General features: G+C 37.2%; 1 protein-coding gene across 3 annotated transcripts in view; it reads left to right on the top strand.

Annotated features, from left to right (window-relative positions):
• LOC131067374 (mediator of RNA polymerase II transcription subunit 7a) overlaps positions 1 to 13,587 on the top strand; it is a 66,103-nt gene that overhangs the window by 38,072 nt on the left and 14,444 nt on the right. For all 3 annotated transcript variants that reach the window (XM_058002346.2, XM_058002345.2, XM_058002347.2), the window contains exons 4-5: positions 7,136 to 7,302; positions 7,524 to 7,597. In XM_058002346.2, the coding sequence (XP_057858329.1) occupies positions 7,136 to 7,302; positions 7,524 to 7,597 (241 nt within the window). The remainder of the gene's footprint in view (positions 1 to 7,135; positions 7,303 to 7,523; positions 7,598 to 13,587) is intronic.

Raw genomic sequence — 13,587 nt, 5'->3', positions numbered from 1 at the left:
AGACATTCTATATGTTCAATTTATAAACATTTACATATATACTGATTGAATAAATTCAAAAGAGACAATTAAAAATGTCAATTAAGCAATACGATTTGTTTATGTATAAATAATACTTATTAAGCCGACTAGAAAGTCCGCCACCCTTAGTGAATGTATACGATGCATCTTGTGAAGACGTGTTCTTTGGAAGGGTGCCGACTCTTGGGTATAGGCCACCATCGGCGGATATAAAGGGAGATTATATCTCCCTTCCTTGGCATTGAATGAACACACTTTAGCAGATCATATTCCTCCATCAGCAAATTGACATACTTCAGCAATTCGATAAACTCCTTCAACAGTTCGTGTCTATCCTTCAATAGTTTGATATCCATCTACAACAGATCAAACATATCTTCTACAGTTTGTGGTTTGTAGATCAGATTGTGCCATCAATTGTTCGATTCTGCTTTAAGGATTGAAGCAAATTTATTGTAAAGACATCTTGTGTATTAATAAATATAATAAAGAACTTTGTTGCTGGGTTTTTCACCTTCAAGAGGAAGGTTTTCCCAGGGTATATACTGTGCAATTGTGTTTGAATTATTGTTCATCTAATCTGATCATTAAAACTTAACATGGTATCAGAGCCACGGTGAACTAGATCGTGATCAGATTTCTCTATAACTGCGAAGTTCTCTTTCATCTCTCACCTTCAAGAAGAATCATCAAAACCTCGAAAATGGTGAATGGTCTTAAAGTCGAGGATAGGCTTGAAGGCGCATCAAACTTCACTTCATGGAAGTTTAGAGTATGCATTGCACTTGAGGAGAATGATCTTCTTCAGTTTGTGGAGGATAAAGACTTATCTGAGCCAGAAGATCAAGAGGAGAAACTTCAATTCAAGAAGAATGCCATAAAAGCGAAAAAGATATTGATTGACTCCGTGAGAGATCATTTAGTGCCTCTCATTTCCAAGATGACTACTGCGAGGGACATGTTCAAGACCTTGGAAGGTCTATATGAAATTAACAACACAAGTAGGGCTCTTGCATTAAGGCAACAACTTCATCAAGTCAAGATGGCGAAAGGAGAATCTGTTGTGTCATTCTTCATGAAGATCTCTGAACTAAGGGATCAACTAAGTGCTATTGGAGATCTAGTGGCTGATAAAGACCTTGTCATGTTGGCATTGAATGGCCTTCCTCATTCTTGGGAGCCATTTATCCAAAGTATAAGTGGGAGATCCAAATTGCCTAAGTTTGATAGTCTTCGTGCGGATTGTATTCAAGAAGAATCTAGATTGGCTGCCAGGGGAATTGTCAAAGGTTCTCAAAACGAAGACACTCATGTTCTTGCCACTCAATCCACCAAGAAAGGAAGAAAATAGAAGAAGGGCAACTTCAAGAGGAATAGAGTTCAAAGATTAGATCCTGCACCTGATTCAAAGAAGAAGAAGAAAGATCTCTCTCACATTCAGTGCTTTAGATTGTTTGACAAGGCCTAAGCAACAAATGGCAAACATTAATGAAGTCTCAACTCAAAAGGAAGCAAAAGACAACTCTAATGGATTCCTCTTCATACCTGCCCTTTCAAGTAATGTTCCCACAAATAGTGACACTTGGCTAATTGACAGTGGAGCTTCTCGACACATAATAGGCTATTGAGATCATCTTTCGGACTTGGTGGAAAGGGAGTCTAATCTTCAAGTAATCATTGGAGATGATGCACGCTATTCAGTAAAAGGATTTGGTGCTACATCACTCAACCTAGAATTTGGAATCTCTCTTCATCTAAGTGATGTTTTATTCGTGCTAGGAATCAAGAGAAATCTTGTGTCTATTTCAGCCTTGGAGGATAAGGGTTACCAAATAGCATTTTCAGAAGGTAGAGTTCTTGCATGGCCTAAGAACTCCAGTATCAAGACTGGTCGTGTGATCGGGAATCGACATGAGAGTTTGTATAAGCTTTCCACTCATCCTATTCAAGCTCTTCTTCATGACTCTTCCAGTTCCAACGAACTATGGCATAGAAGACTTGGGCATCTACATTTGAGAGCTCTTCCATCCTTGGAGAAGATGGTTAAAGGTATTCCTAAACTTAGTCATGTACATGATGGTATTTGTAAATGTTGTGCTATGGGTAAAAATATTGAGTCCATTTCATAGCAGTAAAAGTAGGTCAAAAGAAATCTTAGATCTTGTACATTCTGATTTATGTGGTCCAATGTCAATTGCATCCCTAAGTGGATTTTTGTATTATGTAACTTTCATAGATGACTACTCGAGGAAGACTTGGATTTATTTCTTAAGGTCTAAAGAGTCTGATGAAGTCCTAAGTAGATTTAAAGAGTTTAAGGCTCAAGTAGAAAATTTATCTGGAAAGAGAATTAAAGTTTTAAGGTCTGATAATGGAGGTGAGTGTATCTGGTAGCTTTTGTGATTTCTGTATTGAGGTAGGGATCAAGAGGGAGTTTTGTGCCCCTTACAACCCACAATAAAATGGGATTGCACAAAGAAAGAACAAATCCATTATTGAAGCTGCAAAAGCCATGATACATGATCAAGACCTTCAAACTTTTCTTTTGGCAGAAGCTTCTAGAACAACAGTGTATGTTCAGAACAGATGTCCTCATCGGATATTGCAGAATGACTCCAGAAGAAGCCTTTTCAGGGATTAAGCCTGATGTAAGTCACTTGAGGATCTTTGGTTGTCCAGTGTATGTTCATATACCCAAAGACAAAAAACCCAAGTTGGAACCTTTTGGCAAGAGATGAATATTTGTGGGCTATAGTGAAGCCTATAAAGCCTACTCTATTTACATTCTTGGTCAGAAGAAAATAGAAGTGAGTAGAGATGTTACATTTGAGGAAGATGTTGCATTCAAAAAATCCAAGGGTTCATGCATGGAGATAGAAGATGAAAATCATGAGACTCCTCAAGACATGGACATTGATCATACTCTTGAGATTCAGAGGGAGTCCACTGAACCTGTAGCAGATGATGATCCAATTGAACCTTTGGATCCTACTGATGGGCCTAGAGATATTGTTGTGAATCGAAAGAGACCTCTTTGGGCAAGGAACACTATGCAGGAGGCAAAAATTTTTGCGGCTCCTAGAGGCACATTCAGGGAAAGTAAAAGACCACATAGATTCTCTAGCTATGTTGCATTGATGTGTAATCTTATTGAGACTGAACCTTCCAGTGTTGAGGAAGCCTCAAAACAACAAGTATGGAAAGATGCTATGGATGAAGAGTATCAATCCATTATTAAGAATGACGTTTGGGATATTGTTCCTAGACCTGAGGGGAAGTCAGTTGTATCTTCCAAGTGGCTGTACAAGATTAAGCATGCAATTGATGGAAGCATTGAGAAATACAAGGCTAGATTTGTGGCTTGTGGTTTCTCTCAAAAAGAAGGAATAGACTATGAAGAAACATTTGCTCCTGTTGCTCGCTATACTTCCATCAAGACCATCATTGCCATTGTAGTAGCTAAGGGATGGAAGCTACATCAGATGGATGAGAAGACAACTTTTCTCAATGGTGTGATTGAGGAAGAGGTCTACATTGAGCAACCCGAAGGTTTCGTGATTCATGGAAAAGAGGCTTATGTATGCAAATTAAAGAAAGTGTTATATGGTCTTAAGAAGGCTCCTCGTGCATGGTATGAAAGAATTGACAAATACTTGGTGAGTTTGGGTTTCTGCAAGAATGATGCTTATCCGAATCAGAATCTTTAATTCAAGGTATTCAATGGTGAATTTTTAATCTTGGTGCTATATGTTGATGACTTATTTCTTACCGGGGAAGATCATCTCATCCTTAGATGCAAGGAGTTGACTTCAGAATTTGAGATGGACCTAGGACTCATGCATTTCATTCTAGGGTTGGAAGTATGGCAGAGGCCTAATGAGATTATCCTGAGTCAAGGAAAATACACCATTGACATCTTGAAGAGATTTGGAATGTTAGATTGCAAGTCTATGTCTACACCGATGGAAACCAACTTGAAGAAATTGAGGGAATTTGCAGCTAGTTCAGATCTTGTGGATCCTACTATGTATAGGCAGTTGATTGGATCCTTGATGTATATAGTTAACACCAGACCGGATATTTGCTATGTAGTGAGTGCACTTAGTCAGTTCATGTGTGAACCAAGACAAATACATCTAGTTGCAGCCAAGCATATCTTGAGATACTTGCGTGGCACAGTTGGATATGGCTTGAAATATTCTTCCAGTGTGGACTTGAATCTGCAAGGCTATTCTGATTTTGATTGGGCAGGGAGTGTTACTGATCGGAAGAGCACCTCTGGTTGTTGCTTCAGTTTGGGATTTGCTATGATCTCTTGGTGTAGCAAGAAGCAGTCTTCAGTGGCATTGAGCACCGCAAAGGTAGAATACGCAGCATGTGTGGCAACTCGTGAAGCAGTGTGGCTTCGGAAGCTCCTTGCAGGATTGTTTGGACAATCGTTGGAGCCTAAAGTTATTCATTGTGATAACCAAAGCTGTGTGAAGCTATCTGTCAATCTAGTGTTCCATGATAGAACAAAACATGTTGAGATCCAATACCACTACATCTGAGATATGGTACAGAGGAATGCTGTTCAGTTGAGATACATTTGTACTGAGGAACAGACGACTGACATTCTCACCAAGCCCCTTGCCAAAGTGAAGTATGTGCATTTTCGAGACAAACTTGGAGTTGTGGAGAATGAAGCACTTGTTGAGAGGGAGTCTCATCATCAATAATTTCTTGAGATGTACTATAATGCATTCTTCTCTGTGAGAGAGAAGTTTGAGGTGCAAGCCCTTGTTAATACATTCTTCTCTGTGAGAGAGAAGTTTGAGGTGAAAGCCCTTGTTCCACCCTTTGGGAGTAGCCGTGGTGGATGTCATGTGAGAGACTTCATGACTTAGCACTTGTGTTTATTCACCTTCTGGGAGTAGCCATGGTGAACGTCATGATGAGATGACGACATCACGTTGAGTGACTCCGTGATGGGCACTTGTGTTCACTTGCATTTCCATACATGGGAGTAGCCATGATGGACCCACCCTTTAGGAGTAGCCATGGTGGATGTCACTATGTGACTCAGGTATCGAGAAGGATTCCTCCCTAGCTAAGAGGGAGTGTTGATGCTATAGCTTTGGTCCGATTCCTTCTATGGGCCGACATAGCTAATCTAAATGTCTAATTGGCCTATCGACCATAGACATTCTATATGTTCAATTTATGAACATTTACATATATACCGATTGAATAAATTCAAAAGAGACAATTAAAAATGTCGATTAAGCAATATGATTTGTTTATGAATAAATAATACTTATTAAGCCGACTTGAAAGTCCGCCACCCTTAGTGAATGTATACGATGCATCTTGTGAAGATGTGTTCTTTGGAAGGGTGCCGACTCTTGGGTATAGGCCACCATCGGCGGATATAAAGGGAGATTATATCTCCCTTCTTTTGCATTGAATGAACACACTTCAGCAGATCGTATTCCTCCATCAGCAAATTGACATACTTCAGCAATTCGATAAACTCCTTCAGCAGTTTGTGTCTATCCTTCAACAGTTTGATATCCATCTACAGCAGATCAAACATATCTTCTACAGTTTGTGGTTTGCAGATCGGATTGTGCCATCAATTGTTCGATTCTGCTTCAATGATTGAAGCAAATTTATTTTAAAGACATCTTGTGTATTAATAAATATAATAAAGAACTTTGTTGCTGGGTTTTTCACCTTCAAGAGGAAGGTTTTCCCAGGGTATATACTGTGCAATTGTGTTTGAATTATTGTCCATCTAATCTGATCATTAAAACTTAACATGCATTACCGTTATCCTCTTTGAGCATATTTATGTTCATTTTTTAATTTTTCGTTAATGCTATTTGTTTTTCCTTATAGGTGTTGCTTTTTGGTGGTTTAGCTTTTTGCAGCACATCCAAACAATCGTCTTATTTCCTTGTCTAGGTGGCCTGGCAAACCTTTTATGGTGAGGTTTCTATGTTGGTTATAAATTTTCTATATGGAGTGCTCCATGGAGAAGTAGCAAACCAATGTCTCTATGTAGCAAGGTAAGAGGAGTTGTTGGTAATGAGCCACATCTGAACCAAAGAAGGGGTGGTCCTATAGGGCCCAGTAGCTCTGTGATAGAGCACTCCAGCTGCAAATGGAAGGTCCCAGGATCAAAAGCTAGCTGGTCCGTGAAAGCTCAACATGGTATTAGAGCCAGGTCCAGGCTAGGAGCCCCAAGCATTCTACTAGAGTGGCTTAGGGGGGGTGTTGGTAATAAGCCACATCTAAACCAAAGAAGGGCTGGTCCTATAGGGGCCAGTAGCGTGGTGGTAGAGCACTCCAGCAACAAATGGAAGGTCCTAGGTTCGAGTCCTAGCTGGTCCATGAAAGATTAATAGAAGTGTTGAGTCCCACAACCAATAGGTTGATAACATTATCTGTCCCATTCCATCCAAGATTCCAAAGCTATTATAATTGACCATGCTCATGCTATCATAAAATCAGCTTTGGTTTACAATCATTGTCTTATACAGTAAAATTTCCTTAATGCTAGCATTAACGTAGTTAGGGTGTAGAATATGTGTAATTATTTATGGTATTATTTATCAGCCTAATACAATCTACAACAATATTAGTATTGTGCTCATCACTGTTACAACTATAATTTGGTTGTAACAAAAACCTTCAAGGAAAGTAGTGATGTCTTCTCTACTTCATTTACATAATGTTCATTGTTGTTTGGTGAACCCATGGCCATTTCAATTTGTTCAGTATTATCTTCAGTTGCATTGACCCTGTCTATATTGGATTGCGTGACATCTGACAAATATAATGAAGAAAAATGGTAGTCATGAATAATTATGGTGATATTTACAAAAAAATAAAATTCTAAAAGAAAATATAGGCTGCTCATAAATAAAATTAAATAATGCCATTAATTTGGAGTTAATGGTTTCTAGCATGCTTTGAGAGATTTCCTTACCAGTACATTTTATAACTGAATTCGTCATATGGTCTTGGAGCCTGGGTAATAGTTCACTTGCTATATTAAATGGAATGGATATTGAATAGTTCCTCATGTAATATAATTTTTTTGTTTCATTATTTTGATTTTGTTATGCAGATTTTAAAAAAGAGTTGAAGGTACTAAATAGGGAATTGTTGCTTCAAGTTTTGGAGCTTGCTGATGTATTAGTTGAGAGGCCATCTCAATATGCACGTAGAGTGGAGGACATTGGTTTAATATTCAAGAATATGTATCATCTTCTCAATTCTTTGCGACCGCATCAGGTGACTTAACTGTGTTATTGTTTATTGTGAATTTTCTTTGCTGGTCAGTTTAATCTGTAATATGCTGTTGCTGATGAAATATGATAAAAGGAAACTTGATAACCATTCTGCATACAAATTCTGGTCAAAATGTCAAAAACTAACCTATATGGTTTGTATGCCATGCAAATGTATATACATTTTTATTTTTTAGTAATTTAAGCTTTGCTGGTTCTTTTTAGGCAAGAGCCACTTTGATTCACATTTTGCAGTTACAAATACAACGACGAAAGCAAGCAATTGAAGATATTCGAAGGTAGGACACAGACAAGTTTGTATTGACTGTAATTTTCAGAGTGAAATCATATCCATGCATATGCTTGTTTGAGTGCTAAATTCTATTAATAGATAGTGGAGATTATGCTGGAAAAAGTTATTTTGTTTGTTGTTGAATAGGGGGATTGCATATTTTACCATAATTGTATCAAAATATCTTCTTGTTGAAACATCAAACATCTTCTCTTGTGATGGTCCATGGATAAACTTGTTACAAGATACGAGCCATGGTTTTGATTAGCCAGATCTCAAAACTAACATTAAAAATATAGGGTGTAAGCATCTGGCAACAGCAGATGAACAGTTATTTAGTACAACATGATTCTCTACAATTACTTGAAGGGAGTATTGGTAGCTTCATCCCACTGGCATAAATCAAACTTTCTCATTTTGAGGGGTAGGGCTTCCATGCTATTAGCATCCAATATTCAAAGGCCCTATTGATTGATGTGTTTCTTGTTCTGCTGCAGAAGAAATGACGGTTAACATGAAATTTCCTGCCAATTTGATTACAGCTAACATGTTATGTTAGCTTTGTATGGTTTCATGTTTCAAGGAAATAACTTTAGATTTATTCCATCTGAAATATATGGTTGGAATCCAAGAGTAGCACTATCATTTTTCAACGAATCCAAAAATTCGCTTGGTTTGTCAGTTCTTTGTTTATCAACAAGAATCCTTTTCAAGATAGCCTTACACATGTCATGGAACATTTGTCATTCTTAACTAAGTACTAATGATTTTTTTGCTCCAATTACAAAATTCTTTAGCCATTGATTATTCTCTTCCAATATTGCTTATGGATGGAATGTTTTTACTTTAGTTGCAGCCACTGTATCACTTATATCAGGAGGCATGTCTTTTGATTTGAAGATTATAGACCTTTAAAAGACTAATTAGATTTAAGCAATTTATATTTATTCTGTTTAGCTTTTATACATTTTGAAAATCTTGTTTCAATCTGATATACAAAGGCGATCTAATGTTGGAAGATCAGTCCATCGTTTTAAAAAAAATAGAAGTTTCAAGGGGCTGGTAGCTCAGTGCTAGATTACCCTAGCATGCTGATGAGAGGTCCTATGTTTAAGTCCTAGTAGGTCTGTGCTTATTAACATGGTATCAGAGCCAGGTCAGGTAAGCTCAGGAGGGAGGGGATGTTGGAAGATCCATCCACACTCCAGGAAAAATAAACCCTGTGAGGGATGTGTAGCTCAGTGGTAGAGCTGTCTAGCATGCTGACGGTAGGTCGTAGGTTCAAGTCCTAGCTGATACATGTTTTTCAACATTGTGAACCAACATCCATTGATCAATTGATATTGTGTAAAAATGTTATTTGTAAATGTGCCCATCATTGTCCTAATAAAGCATGATTTGCATATAAAGACTTTGACATAAATTATTAGCTGGTTCCAAAACCATATTCAACTTGGCTTTTGTGTACAAAGTCCATTGTTGTTAACAAATGGACAAAGTGTACTGGTCCAAAACATGATATCCAGACTTCAGACCATCTTATTAGAGGTACATGGAGGCCAAGTGGAATATACTTGTAAAAAATAGAAGCAAATATATTCTTGACAAGCTCAAGGATTGCTGTGTCCAATCTCTGTGTAGTGATGAGTTCCAAAACTGGAAATGGGTCATCAGGTGGAGGGAAAATGTTATAGATCTTCAGTGCCCTGGCATTTTCAACTCCTAATAGGACCCTAACATAGAGGTATAGAGGAGCTTCACTCATCTAGATGACTGCACAAGGGTCATGGTTGGCATCAATACCTGACTTAATTTTGTAGGAAGCAATCATTTGCTGAAAGATGCGAGGACTTGAGTGCTAACACCGGATAGTGACAGCGATTGGACATTTGGCAGTCCCTGTATGATATCAAAGCTTAAAAAAAAATTAAAGAAATCAAACTGTCATATAATGAACTTTCAAGTTTCTACCACAAGTTCTATTTGTCTTTATTAACAGGAAATGTATAAATATATATCATAGTTGTCGCTGAGGCTCAACCTTGTATTCTAGAAATTGTATCATGCACATTTACATCTGTTCAGAGTCTCAGACCAAATTTATGTACAGTAGTAAAACAATGGAATTTCGCTCCACAGTTGTTCTTATGTATGCAAAGATAGATAATGGGCTTAGAACCTAGCGCTGCAACTGTGATTGCTTGGGAAGCATCTTCAGAATTCACTTTAAACTCTGAAGGATAATGTTTTTGTCTTTCACAACATTTGGCACAAAGAAAAACTTCAAATTTTATTGTTGATGACGCTTCACCATTAACCATATGCTGTTGGATGGTTAAGTTAAATATAGAGTGTGGGTCAGCTAATAGTGCCACCTTTCATATCATGCCATCTAGAGATGAGGTTGTTTGTGATCTAGCCATATTGGACATATTCAACATTCTACATTGACACAATGAAAAAACTTAGTTTTCCTTCATGCAAATGCTAAAAGAAAAACCTCCTTATAAGACATTTATGCATTTTACGATCTAATTTGAGTTGTGAACAAGAAAAATTCTTCCATTGAGTCTAATTGTGAATTAGGACAGCAAATAGAATCTTATTTTTGGTGCATCAGCTCCTAGGGCTAGTAGTTTTCAATTCAAGCAATCTCTCTATCCCTTTTCCAAGCAAGTTTCAGTAGTTTTAGGAGGTATTTTTAAGGGAACCAGCCCACAATCTGGAGGTTCATCCTTGTTTCAGGTCACGTATAACCTGATGATGTCCCCATGTTGCACAGGATTGCTGAACTTCAGAGCTTAGCTTTTGGCACAATTCTAAGTGACAACAGAAGCATCATCACATTTATGAATCAGGATCTGGAAGTATCATCTTTGATATTGGAGATCATTGTTATCAGACTGTAGAGTTAATCCCTTCTACCAAAGTTTTGTTTACTCGTGTAAAACAGCCTTATAAATTGATTCACCAACATAGGAGATTCATTTTATTGGTGATCAGAGTGGGAGGAGTAATAAGTTGGCCTTCAAATCAGACGTTCAAATGTGCGCAGTCAACACAGCTGAAGTAGATGGACCCAAATGTTGGTGTTAGAAATATGTAGCTTCGTTGGATAAATCCAATCAATCGACAAATGTCTAATTGGCCTTTTCGGCCTCAGACATCTATATATTAATCTTGATTTCTATCCTTCATTTATATTTGACTGCATAACTGGCATACTATAATCATTATTGAATGATCGTATAATCATTTATATCGGCAATCTGTTAACTGTTTATATATATATATATATTTGACTCTATACATAGTCGATAACAGTTATGTTATCGACTATGTATAGTATCGACTATGCTATATGATCGTCGATTGCTATTAACGATTGTTCTAATTAATATTGATTATTAGTTATTACTGTTGTTGGTTTTATTATTGCCGACTTGTTTGCTAGACTTCAATGTGTTTAAGGTTCGGTTGCTTTGCTATGGCTGGATGTGGCTCCACATAAGGGTCACGACTCTATGTGGAATCACGTCGGTTCCACATAGAGTCGCACGACTTTATGTGGTCCGACCCACTATCATATATTATCGACTATGGATTCAGTTTATAGCATAATGAACAATTTGAATACTTACAACATTAGCAATCGACTCCTGCAGTTTTCAGATTACCTTGTGTATTGTCGACAGTGAATAGTCGATAACAATATATGCAGAAATAAGTAAGTGGATTACTTTGTGTATTATTGGCAGTGAATAGTCAATAACTCTATATATATATATTCTCTGCAGATTGAATCATAAAGTAATTTGGAGTATATCTATCAAATAAGTAACAATAAAATTAAAATATACCATATATATAAATCTGGTCTAAATTTAACATGGTATCAAAGCCATCATAAGGAAACGATCAAGATCAGATTTATATATAGACGAAGTTATCTCCTATATATACTCAACTTCTTCAACATCCAACTATACATCAAAATGGTGAATGGTGTTAGATTTGAGGATCGTCTTGAAGGAGCTTCCAACTTTGTATCTTGGAAGTTTAGGATCATGCTTGCTTTAAGTGAAAACGAATTAGATGGATTTGTGAAGAAAGCCATACCAGAACTAGAAGAAGAAGATGAAAAGCTTCAATGGATGAGAAAGAACAATAAAGCCATGAAGATGTTAGTTGACTCAGTGAAAGATCATATTGTGCCAACTATCTCCAAGATGGACACTGTCTATGGCATGTTCAAATCACTAGAGAACATGTATGAGATAAACAACACAAGCCGAGCTCTTGCTCTAAAGCAACAACTCCATCATGTCAAAATGACAAAAGGCGAATTCATCACCTCATACTTCATGAGGATTATTGAATTGAAAGATCAACTCTCTACTATTGGTCACACAATAGAGAGCAAAGAGTTAACCATGCTGGCACTAAATGGTCTCCCCTCCTCATGGGAGGCATTTATTGAAGGGATAAGTGCAAGATCAAAACTTCCTAAGTTTGATCGATTAAAGCAAGATTGCATTCAAGAAGAGTCTAGATTGGCTATCAGAGGCATTGGCCAAAGCTCCATAAATGAAGATAATCATGTTCTTGCCTCCCACTCCACAAAGATGAAAGGTAAGAAAGGACATTTCAAAAGGAAGAAATATAAGGAATCTAATGGTGCTCCTACATTCAAAAGAAGGAAGGATATTTCATAAATCCAATGCTTTAGATGTGACAAATCTGGTCACTATGGAATGCAATGTCCTACCAGGATTATGCCTCAAGCTTCCATTGCAGATGTTGGTGAAACTCTTCCACAAAATGATTCAGATGGATTCATATTCTGACTTGAAAGAGAGAAGTTTTTTATGGTTGAATAATGTTCATAATTTTCATATGTAGTTATTAATTCATGCAATTACATTATGTGTGTTATTTGTGAAACAAAATTATCAGCAAATGTCCGCTTACGACAAGTTGCTTTTGGATATCTTGTTTTTAAATTTATTCAATTTACTATGAGAAACTTGTCCCTTACATATAGGACATCTTTAGAATCACAGCCTGTTGCCTTTCAGGTTATAGAGTTTTGAAGTTCTAACTGTGATGAAGAGATTGAAATTCAGGAGGAATATACAAAGGACTTTAGTGGAGATTCTGAGATTTTACATTTCCATTTTTATATATTTACCTGCTAAAGTGCAATAGTCCATTGGAGGTAATTAGTGAGGCATTCGTACAAGGGATGATGACATCTAGGGTTACAAAGCAAAGTTGAGACAAGAGGGCTCTCCAAGTGAGAGGGAGCATACTGCTAGGGGATTTTGTTCTAAATCTTAGGTCGGTCATAATCCTGTCTAGGGCTCGATCTTATGACAACAGTTCCATTGTGATTTTGGATCTTGCACTTTCAGACATATGAGGATCATACTAGTAAATGAGAGTCTCTTGAAGCTAGATATCTTCTATTATTGGGTCCATGTGAGCAAGGGATGCTTCCGTGACAAAGGGAGAAACTAAGAAGATATGCTTCGATTGATATCTGAGAATCTTGGTCATATTGATTCAGAGGGAGTGGACTATGTCGAGATGATTTCTCTAGTGATCAGTCAAAAGATTATGATTCATGGGATGGAGTCCCATGTAGACTAAGAGGCCCTTTATGCTGACTCCTAAGTCATGGTATTTCTGGATAGATAAATACTTGATGAGCTTGGAATACACCAAGAGTGATGCAGACTCCAACCTTGTATTTCATGAAAGGTCAAAGCATGTGGAGGTCAAGTGGAAAGGTATGTTATTCAGTTAAGAAACATTAGTACTAATGAATTGACGACAAACATTCTCACCAAGCCTCTCTCCAGAATAAAGTTTCTGTACTTTCGAGATAAGCTTGGTATGGTGGAAAATGTAGCCCTAGCTGAGATTGAGTCTCAGTTTCATTGATTTGGTTGTATTGTTTATTATACTAATGTATTCTTTCTCATTATAAGATGT

The sequence above is a fragment of the Cryptomeria japonica genome, chromosome 6, assembly GCF_030272615.1.
Source record: "Cryptomeria japonica chromosome 6, Sugi_1.0, whole genome shotgun sequence".
Taxonomy (NCBI): Eukaryota; Viridiplantae; Streptophyta; class Pinopsida; order Cupressales; family Cupressaceae; genus Cryptomeria; species Cryptomeria japonica.
Note: the sequence above shows the minus strand (reverse complement) of the source record. Positions and strands in the feature narration are given on the sequence as shown.